Here is a 17,541-nt window from a genome sequence, read left to right on the forward strand (position 1 = left end):
CGTCACATATCAAAATTTTGAGACCTTTTTTGCTAGTGACTCGTGAGATAGCAACATACAACTGGCCATGAGTGAATACAGGTTTTGGCAAGTATAGACCTACGTTTGATAGTGACTGACCTTGACTTTTATTTATCGTCATAGCAAAACAAACATTCAACGGGAATTGTCTCCTTTGAAATCTTATGGGAAACTTAGTCAAATCTGATGGACTCATTATCATTCTGGCAATAGCAAACTTTTTGCCTGCATTATTTCCTGAAATGAGTTTTGCTTCAATCACGCGGTTCCCGAGCTTTGTTACTATCATCCTTGTGCCATTACAAAGCTCATTTGATGGATCGATATTTCTGAGAAGCATGATGATGCACCCCTCCTTCATGACTTGGCAATCCCGAACATTTGATGGTGTTAAGATATTCAACTGAAAATACTTCATCGTCCATATCAACTTGTCCATCATCTTTGCATACTGAATCCGAACTAAGGTATATTCTTTCTTCAGAAGACATCAGAGACATGGTAAAATCATTTATTGAATCCACCATTTCGTTAGTGGGTGCCAATATAGCTCTATCTTTGAAAGACTCTGGAGTAGACGATGTATGCAATAGATCAGGATAAGTATTTTGTACTATGGATGCAATAGGATTTTCAACATTTTGTATAAGAATATCATCAGATATTCTCACATCAGCTTCTCCATCACCAAGAATGGTTCCAGCAGAACCATCACCAACGTCAAGTATCCACTTTGCAAATTCCTTAGTATCTTCAGAAGTGGATGCAGACGTTCCACGCTGACACGAATAGATTTATTTGAATATCATTACATTTGTTAAATAACAAAATTTAGTATGAGTAAGATAGTAATAAAATTATACGTTATGATTAAGTACCTGTAATCTCATGTTATTAGTTAACTTGAGAACTACACAAGAATTCCATAGTTGAGAAGAGCATATCGAGGCATGCACAATATCATGTCTGCTTCCATTAGGGACAACTGGCAACACCTGTCTAAAGTCTCCTCCTAAAACTACAACTAAACCTCCAAATGGTTTTGTAGAACAACTTTCTATATGCGATCTCATAACATCCCTTAGACTTCTATCCAATGCTTCGAAGCAGTATCTGTGCGTCATTGGTGCTTCATCCCAAATGATAAGTTTTGTCTTCTTGAGAAGTCCGGTGAGATCGGTATCAGGTCTAATTTTGTTGCATGTTGAGTTCTCATCGCAATCTAATGGTATACCAAATCTAGAGTGTGCAGTCCTACCTTTGGGAAGGAGTAGTGAAGCTATACCACTTGAGGCTACAGGAAGTACGATATCACCCCTACCACGTAAGGCTGAGCATAAGGTCTTCCATATATATGTTTTCCCTGTTCCCCCATGTCCGTACAGAAAGAATAATCCCCCCTCGCCTGTATCAATTGCAGTCATTATTCTGTCATAGACAGTTCTTTGCTCATCTGATAAAGAATGATATAGGCTTGCGTGCTCTGTCTTCATTTTCTCTACGTCGTAAGACGTTTCCTCCAAAATAAGTGGATTTACAGCACAAGATATAACAGCTTCATTTGGTATCGGCATGTTGGGAAAGTTAATTAGACTGGTTGAGTTGGCCGCAAGTAATCTTTCAATTTCAACCAAAGTAAGATTTTTTAATTGATCATTTGTCAATTGTAAATCTGCAAAATATAGATGAAATATTTTTCTTTTAATTATAAGTGATTTTTGAAGAAGTATTTAAAAATATTATATATATGTATATATATGTATATATATGTATATATCTAACGATTTAACTATACTGTTATCACTATCATTGTTTCAATAATAATTAAAACACCTTTTTATATTTTTTAAAAAGTTGGAATGCCAAACATTTAACAAATACAAATACCTGGCTTGTTAAGAGCCTTCCGCTTCAAATAAAGTATGTCGTCTGACAACAAATGCCAAGTTTGTATCCATACTTCCTCGGGCCTTGACATACTATTTGATAAGAGCAGTGTTGTGAAATGACGTCTTAGGTAATCTCCTGTACCCCAATAGCTTGCCTCTACAATTCCATCAATGTACTCTTTATCGTCATCTAACAAACCCATTGCGTAACATGCTTCTTTGTAATTTTTTTTCACTTCTCCATTCACAATTCGAAAATCTTTATAACATGTTGCACCCCTGACATGATTCAACAGCATTCTAAGATGGTACATATCACCGGCAGATGGACGGACGTGGAAGATGCGTCCCTACGGCAACACCTCTGTCTCTTATCTTCCATTTTCTTTTATCTGCTTCCCATACGTAATGCTGAGGGAACTCACTGTACAACCATTGTCGTGCTTCCATGTGATTTTTATTAAATTCCATCCACTTCAGAAATTGTGATTCTGCAATAGTTTTTTTGTCGAGAACATTATCTATGCAATCGCCATCTCTAAAGACACATGTTTGCTCTCCTTCCAAATGAAAATATAAACGTTCCACATGTGGAGTCCGATGGTGAATTACGAATTCAAATATTCTCCACATAGCCTCACAAGCAGAAATGTATCTACAATCAACGTACTCACTAATTTCATCATTATTTTGATCAGTTATTCTAGCTCCCATCCTATCACTCCCCTTACTGATGTACTTGAACAGATATTTCACAGATTGTCCCTGATTGCAGTACTCAACATTGATGTGAGCTCGATACTTCATAATTAGAAACACATTATATGGCACCACATACCTATTATCAAGTGCCACTCCATTTTTGTCCACGGTGATGCCTGTGTCTCTTCTCATGTAGACTGGGTAACCATTATCATCAACTTTTGTACAACTACTGTAATTCTTTGGAAATCCCTTTGAACATTTTGAATTTACCATGCAATGTGAGTTTGGTCTTTCAGCTCCGCAAGGACCGTGAATCATGCATTCAGAGATAGCATCATATAGTTCGGGGTTGTCTTCTTTACTTGGTAGCTCTGCTTTTATAAAATTGTCTATGTTATCTGACAAGTAACGTTGAGACTCACGTTTTATAAAAAGAACAATGTGAGCATGTGGAAGACCTCGTTTTTGAAATTCAACGGTCGAGACAACTATATGAAAATAAAGATAACCGTCACAACCTAAGTAAAGTCAATGTATGAATACTATATCAAATTATAAAATAATAGACGGAGCTTACGTGCAGTGTGTTCACCAAACACTTTCCCCTGCTTCAAATCAGTTATAAGTTCTTGAAGTTTCATTTTAAATACTCGAACTGATATATCTGGCCTATCTTCTGGTCGTAGTCCTTTGTTAGCAGTAAACCTTGTGATTTCTGGCCATTTTGGGTTGCAGGTAAAAGTTATGAACAACGACGGATATCCAGTCCACCTGCATATAGCCATGGCATCTTGGTAATTTTCTATCATATACCGCCTTCCTCCTGTGAACGATGACGGTAGTATGATTGGTTTACCAACAAATGAACTATTGACATTTCCTCTAATCTTAGAATCTCTTAGGTTAACATATCTTTCGGACCTAAGGGCTGGTTGATTGTGACGAAACCATTTTAACCTCTGTGTTTCCATCATTGTGTATCCATCAACAATAAATTGTTGGAGCAAACGTCTTGCAAGTAGAAGTTGGTGTCCTTCATTCTCTCTGTCTTGTATCCGAAATGCTAAAAACTCTCTTAATGTGAGTTTATTTCTCTTGCTTGCGTCGAATTCGGCATGTGGAATATCTAGATAGTATCCATCTTCACCATAAATGAATATAAGCGGGTACTGCAATAGAAGGTAAGAAGGATGGAATTCATCGATGCGCTGAAGTTTTCCGCACCTCTTCTCGACAATTACATCTCTCTTGTCGGGTATTGTCTCAAAATCTCCAACAATAAGAGCTGCAACTTCTGGTGCCGTTGGCATGTTGTATGCTCGACCATCTTTTGATCTCTTTCCTATCAATCGAATTTTCAAATCAAGATATGTATTCCTTGATATATGATCAGCAGCCATTCGATAAATCTTGGCATAAGGACTGTTGCTGTCAATCATTTGTTTTAGATCAAGCACAATTGAATCATCCAAATCTTTCGGATTTCCTTTACTGAAAAATTGTAAAATATATTGATACAAACATGTTAAAAAAAACAATCGTTTATTTAAATTGAACAAAATTTTAAATTAGTATGGAAAGATTACAGAACAAAAATATTATAAAAGCAACAAGGTTATTAAATCATTTGTTTTGGATTTTGAATTGACGAAATCATCTTAATGTAGCAACATATATTTATAATAGATCGATGATGAATCAATACATTATTCTAACAAAAAAATATTATAACAAATCTAGTAAAAATTTAGCCACCAAAAAATAAACGCAACAAATCATCATAATTTATGACTTAACCTTACCCTAATATTTATTGAATAATTAAAATAACTAAACCTAAAATATTGATAGAGTTATATATGGTTAGAAATTTTAGTGTAAGACTAACCTCACAGCATTCATACGGTGTTCTATTTCACAATCTGGTTCAAAAATATATAGTTGAGAGAATTTGGGAGTGCACCCTTCCAGTGGCAACAAACTACCAATGTGATGTAAATTTTGACCTCCCAAACGATATGTATAAGGACCTGCACCTTTGTTAATAGAATTGTCCAATTTTCCACCCATCGAAGTAAATGAGAACATCATGTTGTATGCACGAATATCCTCGATAAATTTCTTGCTCTTGTGGTGCTTATTTTCCAAAAGATCGCTCAACAACTGAGGTGGATTTTGCAGGAGTGGAAGGACGACTCTGCCTTTCAAACAACATAAAGAAAATTTTGGGGTTTTAGATTTGTTCTGCTCCACATTCTCTCCGCCCCACATCTTTGCCTTACAATACTCACACTTATAAATAGGATCACCGACATCAAAATATTCTGTTAACATATAAATAACGACATGTTACTATAAGAAAGCTAAATAACATTAAAAATAAATATCTTTTCTATAATACTCAATCTAATAGATAAAATATATATAAAAAATCTTATAGTTGTGATAGATGCATACCGATTTTTTTTGGAGAACTCCGGTTTTTCGTCAACCTTGGTTTCTTAGTTGGAGCCATAACATCTACGTGAAAGATTATTTAAACATGTGTCATACAATGTTATCAAATTTTTTGCATACGAACTTTATATAATGGAGCCATAACATATTCTTTCTTTTATTAATATTGCTCCACATTCTCTCCGCCCCACATCTTTGCCTTACAATACTCACACTTATAAATAGGATAACCGACATCAAAATATTCTGTTAACATATAAATAACGACAGGTTACTATAAGAAAGCTAAATAACATTAAAAATAAATATATTTTCTATAATACTCAATCTAATAGATAAAATATATATAAAAAATCTTATAGTTGTGATAGATGCATACCGATTTTTTTTGGAGAACTCCGGTTTTTCGTCAACCTTGGTTTCTTAGTTGGAGCCACAACATCTACGTGAAAGAGTATTTAAACATGTGTCATACAATGTTATCAAATTTTTTGCATACGAACTTTATATAATGGAGCCAAAACATATTCTTTCTTTAGTTTGAGGCATAACATATATGTGGAAGATTATTTAAACATTAGTTATATAATGTTATCAAAATTTTGGTATATGAAGTTTATAATGTTAAAATATGCTTCAGAATGTATCAACAACATACTTGTATCAGGCTTTAGAGCAATTGCATTTCGTAGAGGTAAATTTCTTTTTCTTGCTATGACTTGACGTCTTCTTTGTCTAGCAATGTAGGATGAGTATTTTGTGGCTGTTTAAAATAATTAATCAGTTATTAAAATGTGTAATAATATATAATCAATATTAAAGTAATATTAGTAGATTGTTGCTACAAATAGACTTGTTTACTATGTACCTATATCATTGTATAAGTAACTTGCGTCACGTTGAACTCTATTCCTTTCTGTTGAAATGACAGCACATGTCCTTTGTTGAGGAAACCATGATAGGTATGCTGCGTCTGTTAAACAATAAAGATATTATACAGTTTATTAGTTTAAAATCCTGATTTAAAAATGGTTATATATTAAACAAATAGTAATGGAATAGATGATTACAATTGTTTTCTTCAATGATGGTGATATTCGGATCATAAGCAACAATTGTCCGTCTAAAAGATTGTAATATATAACCTTGGGTATCTGGTTTGTCACATGTGTTTTGAAGCATTATGAGGCTTTATTGATCATCAATAGCGCATATATCTTTGTTTGCTTCAAATGTAGTTGAAAAATTAACTGCATTGTCAATAATGATTATTTATCAAATAGTAATCGTTTAAAATCATAATTGTAGAATTGGTACGTTAAATAATATAGAATGCAAATAAAATGACAATATACTTGGTCGAAAGAAGTTATGAAACATAATCTTAATAAATCATAAAAAAATAATATAGTAGTCCATCACTTCATACTCGTCTTTAAATGGCTCCTCCTCCGAATCACTTAATGGGTAAAAAAATAAATCATTAACATAATGAATTTGTATTAATTCCCCTAGGCCACAGTTAATAAGGAGTATGCAAATAAAGAAAAGTAGATAAACAAATGGTGTTTATTATGCACAAAATGCTAGTGTCCTTAAAGGTATCAGATAAGAAGGTGTAAGTAAACACAAAGATTTATTTTACTTTTTAATTAATTAAGGAGTGAATTTAATTCGAATAATATTTTATTGTTGGAAAAGACCTCACTTATGACTTCACCAATCACTTTAAATTTGCTTATATCTTTATAAACCATCTTTAATCATTTTCACTTCCATTTCTAGGGTTTCATTAATATGATACAACAAATAGTTATTATTTGGAACTTGAAGTGCTTAGATTCAACAATTACTTAACAATAAGATACAATAAAACAAAGACAAATGGTATGCACATGAAGTCTAACTTATAAATGTACCGTGAGTAGTACTTTATACAAAGAAAAATATAGATTAATTTTAATATTAAATATATTATAATAAGTTACAATATTAATATGTATACCAATTTTGATGTCCTATACTTTTTAAATCGAACATCTAATTTTCCCTTACTTAAAATTGTAGTGAACTATTATAATGACGATTAGGGAGACAAAAATAAAAAAATAAAAAATAGTGGGTCTAACTTATAATAATATAAACACAAAAATAAATTGGAGCAAATCCATTTCTTTCCATGACTTAATAGGCTCTCGAATAAAAAATATTCACTCAATTCAATAGTAAAAAATTCCTCATTTTACACTTTTCCAGGAAGTATATCCAATAATACAGATGATGTAATAAGCGAAAATGATAAGCTAAAAAATTATAGTTGGTAGACAATAGAATCTTTGGATTTCATTTAGGCATGATGTAATACAGATAAAAACCGATCGAGTATTCATACCATGATTTATAGTTGAAAAAAAAATTATAAGCTAAAAATAATATTAAAAAAATCGAGATTTGTTGTGAATTTTCAAACATCTAGACGTTATACATAAGGTCATATATTATGATCTAATACAATTACCATATCCCAACACACGCACCATAGTTGGTATACAATAGAATCTTTGGATTTCATTTAGGCATTTCGTCGAACAGTTAGTACACATATCATATTCTGTTTTTAAAATGCAAACAACAAACGAAGGAAATTCAATCGATCACCAAATTCATCAGCAACACAATCAAACACAACTATAAATGTCTCAAACAGAATGTAACAGTTTACAATTTACCCTATGCAAATTTCACATGTCAAACAATACACTACACCAAAATAAAAACTACTTATGAAGAAGAAAAATAAAAACAACACACCTTTATTGGTAGTGAGTGAATTGGTGGAGTCGGCGAGGAGCGGTAATAGGTAGGATTCTGAATGGAGTGGTGTTGGTAAAAAACAAATCTTGTAACAATTATTTATAGTGGAAAAGGAGGATGTTGATTGTGAGTGAATAGAGATATATTTTAAGTAAATTCTGCACGAGATTTGAGCAGCTTCTAATCTTTGAAAGGAGAAGACAAATTAGAAGGCATGACTATAGTTAGAAGGCAAATTAGAAAGAGAAAGGAGAAGACTTAGCAGTTAATAGCAAAGGAAAATTTAGCGTGATTCTGGAGGACGAAAAATTCGAACTTTCTTTCTGTGCAACTTTGCCGTCTCTTGTGGAAAGAAGACTGGAGATTTAGAGTGAAATATAAATAAAAGATTTAAGAGAGATTGGAGTGAAATATAAAAGATTAGCGTCCAAAATTATAGATTGGATTATGAAATGCCACAGTTGGAGATTGAGATATAAAAGGAATAATTTGAGGGCAGCCACGTAGGCTCCAAGCTGTTGAAACTTCAGTTGCAGAAAAACCTGATAAGACTCCAAGTATTAAAGGAAAAGGTCCTGCTTCTGAATTGCTTTGATTTAGGGAGTGCTTGGAACTTTAGGGTAACACATATGCAGTTGAGAGCATACCAGAGCTGAGGATGATGATTTAATAGTTTAATAGCTTTTATAAAAATAGTTTATGCATAATTAAATTTAAGGTTGTAAGAATATTTTAAAGCTCATTTGTGATTTCTAAATGTGGGAATTGAAGATAAGTGATTTACAATGGTTCTTGTTCTATTTGAAACAGTTAGTTTCAATTTAAATGATAATAATTCGTAAAAAAGAAAAATAAAGGAATAAACTTTGATAATGATAGTGACAATTTTTTTTCAGAGTTATACTTTAATTGAATATATACATACATATATATATACATACATCAATATATCTATATATATACTGTAAAATAAGAATTTGAATACGAAATTAAGAACTTTTATTAAATTAACTATTATTAAAACGACAAAGCATAACCTCAAAAAAACACCGCAAAGCAATTATTTAAAAAAAACGTACGAAAAGGAATTCTAATATTTAATAAAAACTAATCTTCGTACTCATCCATCACTTCATCCTCATCTTCGGATGGTTCCTCCTCCGAATCACTTATCTCTATCGGTTGGTAGTTCTCATCTATAACTTGGACGCCGAGAAATAAATCTCTAAACTTATCCTCCAGGGCGATCTTGAAACGCTCAAAGCTGATTTTGTCCACGCGACCTGCTCTTCTAACTATCATTCGATTATATATCTCGATGACCGTATAGTAGTGATCTTGCGGAATGGAATCAACCACTTTGAGTGCAGCCTCTATATCACTCACTTGTCTACCATACTCTCCAGTTTTATACCATAAAACACGGATACGATCAAGATTTTCTAATATTCCCATTCTCTGGTTCCACTTGCGGTGAAAAAACCTATGTTTTGAGGCCTTGTGCAGTTCTTTCATTTTTTCGTGGATGACCGCCATTCTAATCAACAGAAATCAAGGGGTAAGAAAATAAGCCAAAATATATGCGTTTCTATTTAATCTCAATTATAGATTACTATAATTCATTGAAAAAAGTGTGTGTTATTATTTTATTTTTGCATGAAAATAATGTTATTTTAAATATAATGGCAAAGTCTTACATCATGGAATAAATAAATCATTAACATAAGGTTATTTTAAATAATATTTATTCGTAAAGTCTTACATATTTATTCGGTGACATTTTTTTAAGGGAAAATAAGAGAAGAAAAATTGGGATTTTGTTTTGGCACATCTCCATTGTTTTCTACACAAAACACACAAAATTAAAGATATTAATTAATAATAAAGCACAAAAATTTCACACAAAATATATAAGCAAGGTCTCGTCAAAGTGATGAATCATAAACCCAACACTACAAGGAAAGCAGAGATAGATCATGATAAACATTAGAAACAATACCTTTATTAGAAGATAGTAATATTAGCTTTTACAACAGACACTAAACAGATGCAAAAATCATCAGTATAAATTTATTTCCGAAAAATCTTGACATTATGAGCTCGCCAGATGATGTAATAAGCGAAAATGATTTCAACAAAAATTGAGATTTGTTACTAATTATTAAAACATCTACACGTTATACATAAGGTCAAACATTTGGATGAAAAACAACTAACATATCCCAACACGCTCACCATAGTTGGTAGACAATAGAATATTTGAATTTCATTTAGGCATTTCATCTTCCAGTTGGTAAACAATATTACGGATGGATCATAAACACAGCACCACAGATAAAGCAGAAGTGGAGCATTATAAACATTAGCAACAGTGCATCTATTAGAAGATAGTAATATTAGCTTTTACAACATACACCAAGCACATGCAAAAAGCATCATTATATTTTCAGTGACATAAAATTCCTGACATTGATAATCACCAATAGAAATTTTGACATCTTCAGGTTTGCATATAAATAAGTGTAATGCAAATCGCACATCTTGAATTAATAACAGCATTCATACCATGCTTTATAGTTGAAAAAAAATTATAAGCTAAAAATAATATACAAAAAATCGAGATTTGTTGTGAATTTTTCAGCCATCTACACGTTATACATAAGGTCATATATTATGATCTAATACAATTACGATATCCCAACACACGCACCATAGTTGGTAGACAATAGAATCTTTGGATTTCATTTAGGCATTTCGTCGAGCAGTTAGTACACAATAGCATATTCTGTTTTTAAAATGCAAACAACCAAAGAAGGAAATTCAATCGATCACCAAATTCATGAGCAACACAATCAAGCACAACTATAAATGTCTCAAACAGGATGTAACAGTTTACAATTTACCCTATGCAAATTTCACATGTCAAACAATACACAACACCAAAATAAAAACTACTTATGAAGAAGAAAAATAAAAAACAACACACCTTTATGGGTAGTGAGTGAATTGGCGGAGTCGGCGAGGAGCGGTAGATTTCAAAAGTGGAATAGGTAGGATTCTGATTGGAGTGGTGTTGGTAAAAAACAAATCTTGAAACCATTTTTTATAGTGGAAAAGGAGGATGTTGATTGTGAGTGAATAGAGAGATATTTTAAGAAAATCCTGCACTAATTGAGATGAATGCAGCGTCTAATGTTTGAAAAGATAGTATTTGAGCCATGACTATAGTTAGAAGGCAAATTAGAAGGAGAAAGGAGAAGACTTAGCAGTTAATAGTTTAGGAAAAATTAGCGTGATTCTGGAGGACGAAAAATGAGAACTTTCTTTCTCTGCAACTTTGCCGTCTCTTGTGGAAGGAAGACTGCAGTAATTGAGATTTAGAGTGAAATATAAATAAAAGATTTAAGAGAGTTTGAGCCATGACTATAGTTAGAAGGCAAATTAGAAGGAGAAAGGAGAAGACTTAGCAGTTAATAGCTTAGGAAAAATTAGCGTGATTCTGGAGGACGAAAAATTCGAACTTTCTTTCTGTGCAACTTTGCCGTCTCTTGTGGAAGGAAGACTGGAGATTTAGAGTGAAATATAAATAAAAGATTTAAGAGAGATTAGAGTGAAATATAAAAGATTAGCGTCCAAAGTTATAGATTGGATTATGAAATGCCACATTGGAGATTGAGAATGAAAAGAAATAATTTGAGGGCAGCCACGTAGGCTCCAAGCTGTTGAAACTTCAGTTGCAGAAAAACCTGAGAAGACTCCAAGTATTAAAGGAAAAGGTCCTGCTTCTGAATTGCTCTGATTTAGGGAGTGCTTGGAACTTTAGGGTAACACATATGCAGTTGATGAGGAATGAAGTTCATAACCCCCTCTTGTAGGGGGCGCGTTGCATTCCCAGTTGCAAGTGATTATTGGGGAATCATTACCCGACGCAAAAAGACTACCATACTTTATTGCCATTTCCCCATCTCCTAAAGCTCCACACCAAGTACATCCCTTTACATGCTCACTCATTAAATTTCCAATTATGGTTTCATCACTATCAATTTGTAATGATTAGGTGAGGCGAGGGAGAAAAGAAAAAGAAAGGATATTTCAACTGCTACCCCCGGCGAAGCAAAAATTTCGGAGAAACAAAGGTTCAGTTCAAGTATTAGATCTTTTATTTGTATATATGTAATTGATAAACATCGTGGTGGGGAATTCTAGATGCAATCGTTGTATTGAAGTTTTCAATTAGCCTACTCAATCAATTGTTGTGGTCTAACTTTAAATTAATGTTGAACAGGGTTGCTAAGACTGTCATATTTGGTAGTCTCCTTGATATCGATATGGCCGAGGAAGTTCATCGTCTAGCAAGAGAGATTGGTACTGTATGCTCTGTCACTTACCCACTTCCAGAGGGAGAACTTCAACACCATGGTAAGAAGAAACTTGAAGAATCTTTTTCTTAGTGAACATTCAGTCATGAGAATAATATATGGCAATTAAATATATGTAATGGACATCAACCACGAAAATAAATTTGAAAATAATATATTATAACATGTTTGGTCACAAAACCAAATTTCAGAAGTCATATACTCCACTCAAACAGTATTATGCATCAATAGTCTCATAATGTATTCATCAACAAAGTTCAAAATCACAATAACAAAAGTTCCCAAAAGTGAAAATTGTTCGAAGACATTTCTATTTCTTTAAGACCTTCGTTGCTGAGAACTGAACGTCATCTTCATCTCTAGACAAATCATTAGAACTTCGTTTTTGAGGTGTAATTTGAGTGCACGTTGAATTGGAACATGTTTATTCAATGATTTCAACGTCATCCTGCAATGAAAAAAATGGGAACGAAAAAATAATCTTAGTATTATCATCAAAGTTAGTGGTATTAATGAATGAATAAACGTTAACATACCTCTTCCACACTCAAATTTTTAGTATATATGGAGGCTACTTTCTGAAATTTAGGAAACATATCATTTCAAAAATAAGATAAACTTACATGAACACGTGATATGGCAGAAAATTGGGCTATGGTTTGAATGTCTTCTGTAATTTGTTTTATTGTACAAACACGAGCACCAAATCTCATACTCACATCGACTACAAAGAGAAATTCTCTCTCTAGCAACGTGGCCAATATGTCAGGGGTCCCATTTCTATCACCGGTCTGATTTAAAAATTCATAACATCTCTAATTAATAAAATAAATTTTAAAGAATAGTTAAAATACTTTTCTAGCATTTTGAAATAAAATAAATAAAATTAATAATCTGACATTTTATTGTAAGAAAAAAGAATAAAAGCTGTTTTCAGAGAATAAATTACCTCACTTTCCATCTCATCCAGTAATTGAGTAGCAGTTTTTTTCAGCAAATGAAATGCACAGTCCTCAAACAATGTAAAATACGTCTGCTCACCACTATCTTCCACAAGCACTCTCATGCAATATCTATTTATAAAATGCAAAAGGATAATGAATTAGTATGAATTGGATATTATAAAGAGGCTTTAATATTCCAGAAAAACCAAATTATAAAACAGATGGTATCCAAAGTTTAGATGAATGAATTATAAAAAGTAAGAAACAGGTAAAAGTTTTAAAAAAAATTATCTTATTCGCAAATTTATTAGAAAATATGAAACAATAATAATTAGATGCACCTTATAATGATTTTGCTGATTGGTTTATTGCACTTTTTGCAATGATCTCCTACTTTGCTTCCCTTGGAAATTCCTTTGTAACATCTTTCATTTCCGCATGCTTCGTAGTACCATGATTCCGTGGGGTGAAAGTCAACTATTATCCCTTTGCACGTGTAGGTGCCAACCTATAAAATGATAATATGGAAATGAGCGGCCCATCTTTATAATAATATTCTTAAATACTTATTAATAATAGTTTACCTCATTTGAGTTTATGATGTCTTTAATGGTTCTAGCTAAGGAAGTATTGAACCACTTGTCATTTTTCAAATCTTGAGTACAGCTAGAAATATCAGTGGTTGACTTAATGCTCATTTCTCCCCTTAGACCACGTCTAATGTATTGTCAAGGCCATTAAAATTTGTCAAAATCCTCATAATGTTGTATGATATATGTTAAACTAAGATATAAAAAGCAAACTTTGAACTGTAATATATTTATGTACCTTTGAATAAAATTTTTCACTTCCTGGATATCGGGCCTGATGAAAAATCGTGTGGCATTCTTCATAGTTGAAACTTTTGTTTCACCTGTAATAAGACATTAATTGTGTCGGTAGATTGAAAATTCAAATTTTGTATTTAAAATAAATCACGAAAATCGAAAAAATCATGAATAAGGTGCTCTGACCTTTGAATTTTGATATCATTGCAAATTGCAATGCAATTATAACAGTCTCTTTATCCTCTTTCGACTTGCTATCCATAAATGACTTTAGTTGATCGGCGAACGAACCCCATAATACGCAAGTCAATCTTGTCCCACTTTGTAAACATTTAAGTGATGAAAAAAACATAATTTGGTTCTTTCAATTAAAATAATCATAATTGTTAAGTAGTAGTTAAATGATATAATATACACATGAAAATGGAATTTAAGAAAATACTAAGATTGAAATAAAATAAAAATTCCAAGTCATACTCTGTATCAGTAATAATGACATCACTCTTGGAAACTTTGCTATTTTTGAATTCCACCCAATCAATGTTAATAATTGGGGTCTGAACTTCACCAAGAATATCTGCAAAAGATGAAGAAAATATTAATTTGAAAATGATCATTGTAAATCACAAAAAAAATGTATTATATTTAATAATAGAAAAATCTTACCCACGACGAATGTCGGGTCGTGCATGCATATATCCTTGAAACAAATGAAATCAAAACCATTTTCGGTAATTTTGACATTTTCGTTTTGCATTGACACTTTCGAAGCAAGGCTGAAGCCAATCTTACACGCATGATTGATCTTTGCATTTTGGAGATTGGGCTTGTTTTTCAACACTTGAAATTTTTCTATCATTGTTATTTGCCCTTCTTTGAGTAAAGGCAAAAAGTTACTCTTGTAGCTTGCAGAGATGGAAGCCTGGATTTTATCACCCTACATAAGAAGAAAGCGTCATTTTTAGAACCACGTTTACTGGACCATTGGAATGACAGTTAATTTACACTAAAATTTTACTCATTCGTCGACTAAAATCATTTCTATGCCTTCTTTGCCTGACATGTCCTTTTGAATCCACAAGCGAAGGATTCTGACAGTTACAGTTTTATTTCTCATTTTATCGTCGAGGGCACTCAAGCGTATACATCCATTAGTCGTCGACATGTGGACAGCTATAAAAAAAGTCATAAACCAATATATATGATATGAAATTAAAGATATTAATTAATAATAAAGCACAAAAATTTCACACAAAATATATAAGCAAGGTCTCGTCAAAGTGATGAATCATAAACCCAGCACTACAAGGAAAGCAGAAATAGATCATGATAAACATTAGAAACAATACCTTTATTAGAAGATAGTAATATTAGCTTTTACAACAGACACTAAACAGATGCAAAAATCATCAGTATAAATTTATTTCCGAAAAATCTTGACATTATGAGCTCGCCAGATGATGTAATAAGCGAAAATGATTTCAACAAAAATTGAGATTTGTTACTAATTATTAAAACATCTACACGTTATACATAAGGTCGAACATTAGGATGAAAAACAACTAACATATCCCAACACGCTCACCATAGTTGGTAGACAATAGAATATTTGAATTTCATTTAGGCATTTCATCTTCCAGTTGGTAAACAATATTACGGATGGATCATAAACACAAGCACCACAGATAAAGCAGAAGTGGAGCATTATAAACATTAGCAACAGTGCATCTATTAGAAGATAGTAATATTAGCTTTTACAACATACACCAAGCACATGCAAAAAGCATCATTATATTTTCAGTGACATAAAATTCCTGACATTGATAATCACCAATAGAAATTTTGATATGAAATTATATCTATCAACAAATTCATCAGAAACACAATAAAAAACAACTATGAATATTTCAATAACCAAATTCATCAGCGACACAATCTAACACAAAATGGGAATGGTTGTTCTCCAGCATTTCATGGGAATTATTCTTAGGCATATTGGTTCCACTTATATTCAATTAATCCGTATCATATAGATTTAAGTTTAGCGTATAATCAACACAATCTAAAATCTCACTTATATTCTTAGGCATTTTATCAAACAACTGGTGAACAATACCATATCATATTTTTTCTAAAAAAAGGGAAAGATTTACATCTACATTTACAACGGGACAACGCACCTTATAACGGTCGAACGGCCGTTCCCAACACCCGGTGAGCGGCGGATTTGTGAAGTTTTGTGAAAATCAGTGGTATGAATGAAAGAATCGAACATGGTAAAAAATAAATCTTTCCGACAATATTTTATAGTGAATTTCTGACTTGATTGCAGTGAAACGTCACTGAGATTGAGAGAATTTTTAGGGGAGTAGATGAAAAAAAGAGAGAAACGCTGCTTGCACCGTGATTGAGGCAGTAAACGGACGGCTGGGTGAATTGGTAGTCAACGCTCCAGCCTCCAAGCAAAAAGAGAGAAACGCCGCTTGCACCGTGATTGAGGCAGTAAACGGACGGCTGGGTGAGAAACGCTGCTTGCAGGCTGGGTGAGAAACGCTGCTTGCACCGTGATTGAGGCAACGGACTGGGAGAATATATGGTAGTCAACGCGTGTGTGGAGGAGAATATAACCTAAAGCGTGTGTTGAGGGCTGGGAGAATATATGCCACGTAGGCTAAGGAATTTGAGATGGTGAGATTTGAGGGCTGCCACATAGGATAAGATTAATCGAAGCTTAATCGTATTATAGAAAAGATTCTCAGATAATGACCCAACATGCTTCTATATTACTACAAAATTAATCATAACATAAACCAACATTATTCCTTTAGCCGAAAACTGCTTTCGGAGTCAGTCCTGTCGCGTTTTAAGGACCGTCCGCCACTCCTAGGCTCCGTCCAACCACGCACTCGCAAGAGATGGTTGCGACCCTCCTCCTTTAGCAGTACCTTTCGAATCACCTAGAATCTATCACCCTCGTTTTACGAATAAATCCAACCATACACTCGCAAGAGATGGTTAAGAGATTATTTCTTTTGGAAATTCTAAGGCTCGACGTATAATATTTAGTTAGCAAATGAATGAAAATCTTTTCAAAACTGAAAAGTTGGGTAGAACTAAGCGTTTATAGAAGAATTATAAAATACTTAATTTATTTCATAAAATCTCCTTAAGGGAGGAGACAAACTTGTTTTAACTACTCATTAGTAGCTAATACTTATATACAGAAAAAGAAACTAAATTAGAACTGAAAAACTTTTTGAAAACAGAAATTTAAAATTACAAAGAAAAATTCTGGAGAGAGTGTGTTGTGTGAAGTTGTGTGAATTTTCGGATGCCCCTTTCTCTCCAGAGTCTTGGGTTTATATAGAGGTCTGATGCCCTCTCTCCTTGCTTGGCGGTTGGCCTCAGATTCTTATCCTATGGCCAGTTGTCCTGGATGGTGGCCAGTAGTCTTGGATGGTGACTACCACCTTCCTTTGTCAGCCATGATTACCGACACCTTATA

General features: G+C 33.0%; 4 protein-coding genes and 1 long non-coding RNA gene across 5 annotated transcripts; 1 reads left to right on the forward strand and 4 right to left on the reverse strand.

The window, feature by feature from the left end:
• Positions 1-532: 532 nt before the first annotated feature.
• Positions 533-1,595, reverse strand: LOC130988798 (ATP-dependent DNA helicase RRM3-like). The gene is made up of 3 exons (XM_057912787.1): positions 900-1,595; positions 636-800; positions 533-589 (listed from the first exon to the last, which is right to left on the reverse strand). The coding sequence occupies exons 1-3, from the start codon at positions 1,593-1,595 to the stop codon at positions 533-535; spliced, it is 918 nt and encodes a 305-aa protein (XP_057768770.1).
• Positions 1,596-2,225: 630 nt separating this feature from the next.
• LOC130988889 (uncharacterized) lies at positions 2,226-4,886 on the reverse strand. Its single transcript, XM_057912892.1, has 4 exons — positions 4,646-4,886; positions 4,504-4,537; positions 3,193-4,106; positions 2,226-3,013 (listed from the first exon to the last, which is right to left on the reverse strand). The coding sequence occupies exons 1-4, from the start codon at positions 4,884-4,886 to the stop codon at positions 2,226-2,228; spliced, it is 1,977 nt and encodes a 658-aa protein (XP_057768875.1).
• A 6,571-nt stretch (positions 4,887-11,457) lies between these two features.
• On the forward strand, positions 11,458-12,246 carry LOC131006797 (uncharacterized). The gene is made up of 2 exons (XR_009095768.1): positions 11,458-12,022; positions 12,172-12,246. It is a non-coding gene; the product is annotated as an uncharacterized LOC131006797 (long non-coding RNA).
• Positions 12,247-12,447: 201 nt separating this feature from the next.
• LOC131006796 (replication factor A protein 1-like) lies at positions 12,448-13,931 on the reverse strand. The gene is made up of 5 exons (XM_057933936.1): positions 13,794-13,931; positions 13,551-13,717; positions 13,215-13,338; positions 12,889-13,056; positions 12,448-12,713 (listed from the first exon to the last, which is right to left on the reverse strand). The coding sequence occupies exons 1-5, from the start codon at positions 13,905-13,907 to the stop codon at positions 12,690-12,692; spliced, it is 597 nt and encodes a 198-aa protein (XP_057789919.1). The 5' UTR covers positions 13,908-13,931; the 3' UTR covers positions 12,448-12,689.
• Positions 13,932-13,946: 15 nt separating this feature from the next.
• Positions 13,947-16,605, reverse strand: LOC130988947 (uncharacterized). Its single transcript, XM_057912957.1, has 7 exons — positions 16,217-16,605; positions 15,055-15,209; positions 14,703-14,973; positions 14,514-14,613; positions 14,223-14,356; positions 14,038-14,122; positions 13,947-13,992 (listed from the first exon to the last, which is right to left on the reverse strand). The coding sequence occupies exons 3-7, from the start codon at positions 14,893-14,895 to the stop codon at positions 13,947-13,949; spliced, it is 558 nt and encodes a 185-aa protein (XP_057768940.1). The 5' UTR covers positions 14,896-14,973; positions 15,055-15,209; positions 16,217-16,605.
• Between the last annotated feature and the right edge of the window lie 936 nt (positions 16,606-17,541).

The sequence above is a fragment of the Salvia miltiorrhiza genome, chromosome 1 (assembly GCF_028751815.1).
Source record: "Salvia miltiorrhiza cultivar Shanhuang (shh) chromosome 1, IMPLAD_Smil_shh, whole genome shotgun sequence".
NCBI lineage: Eukaryota > Viridiplantae > Streptophyta > Magnoliopsida > Lamiales > Lamiaceae > Salvia > Salvia miltiorrhiza.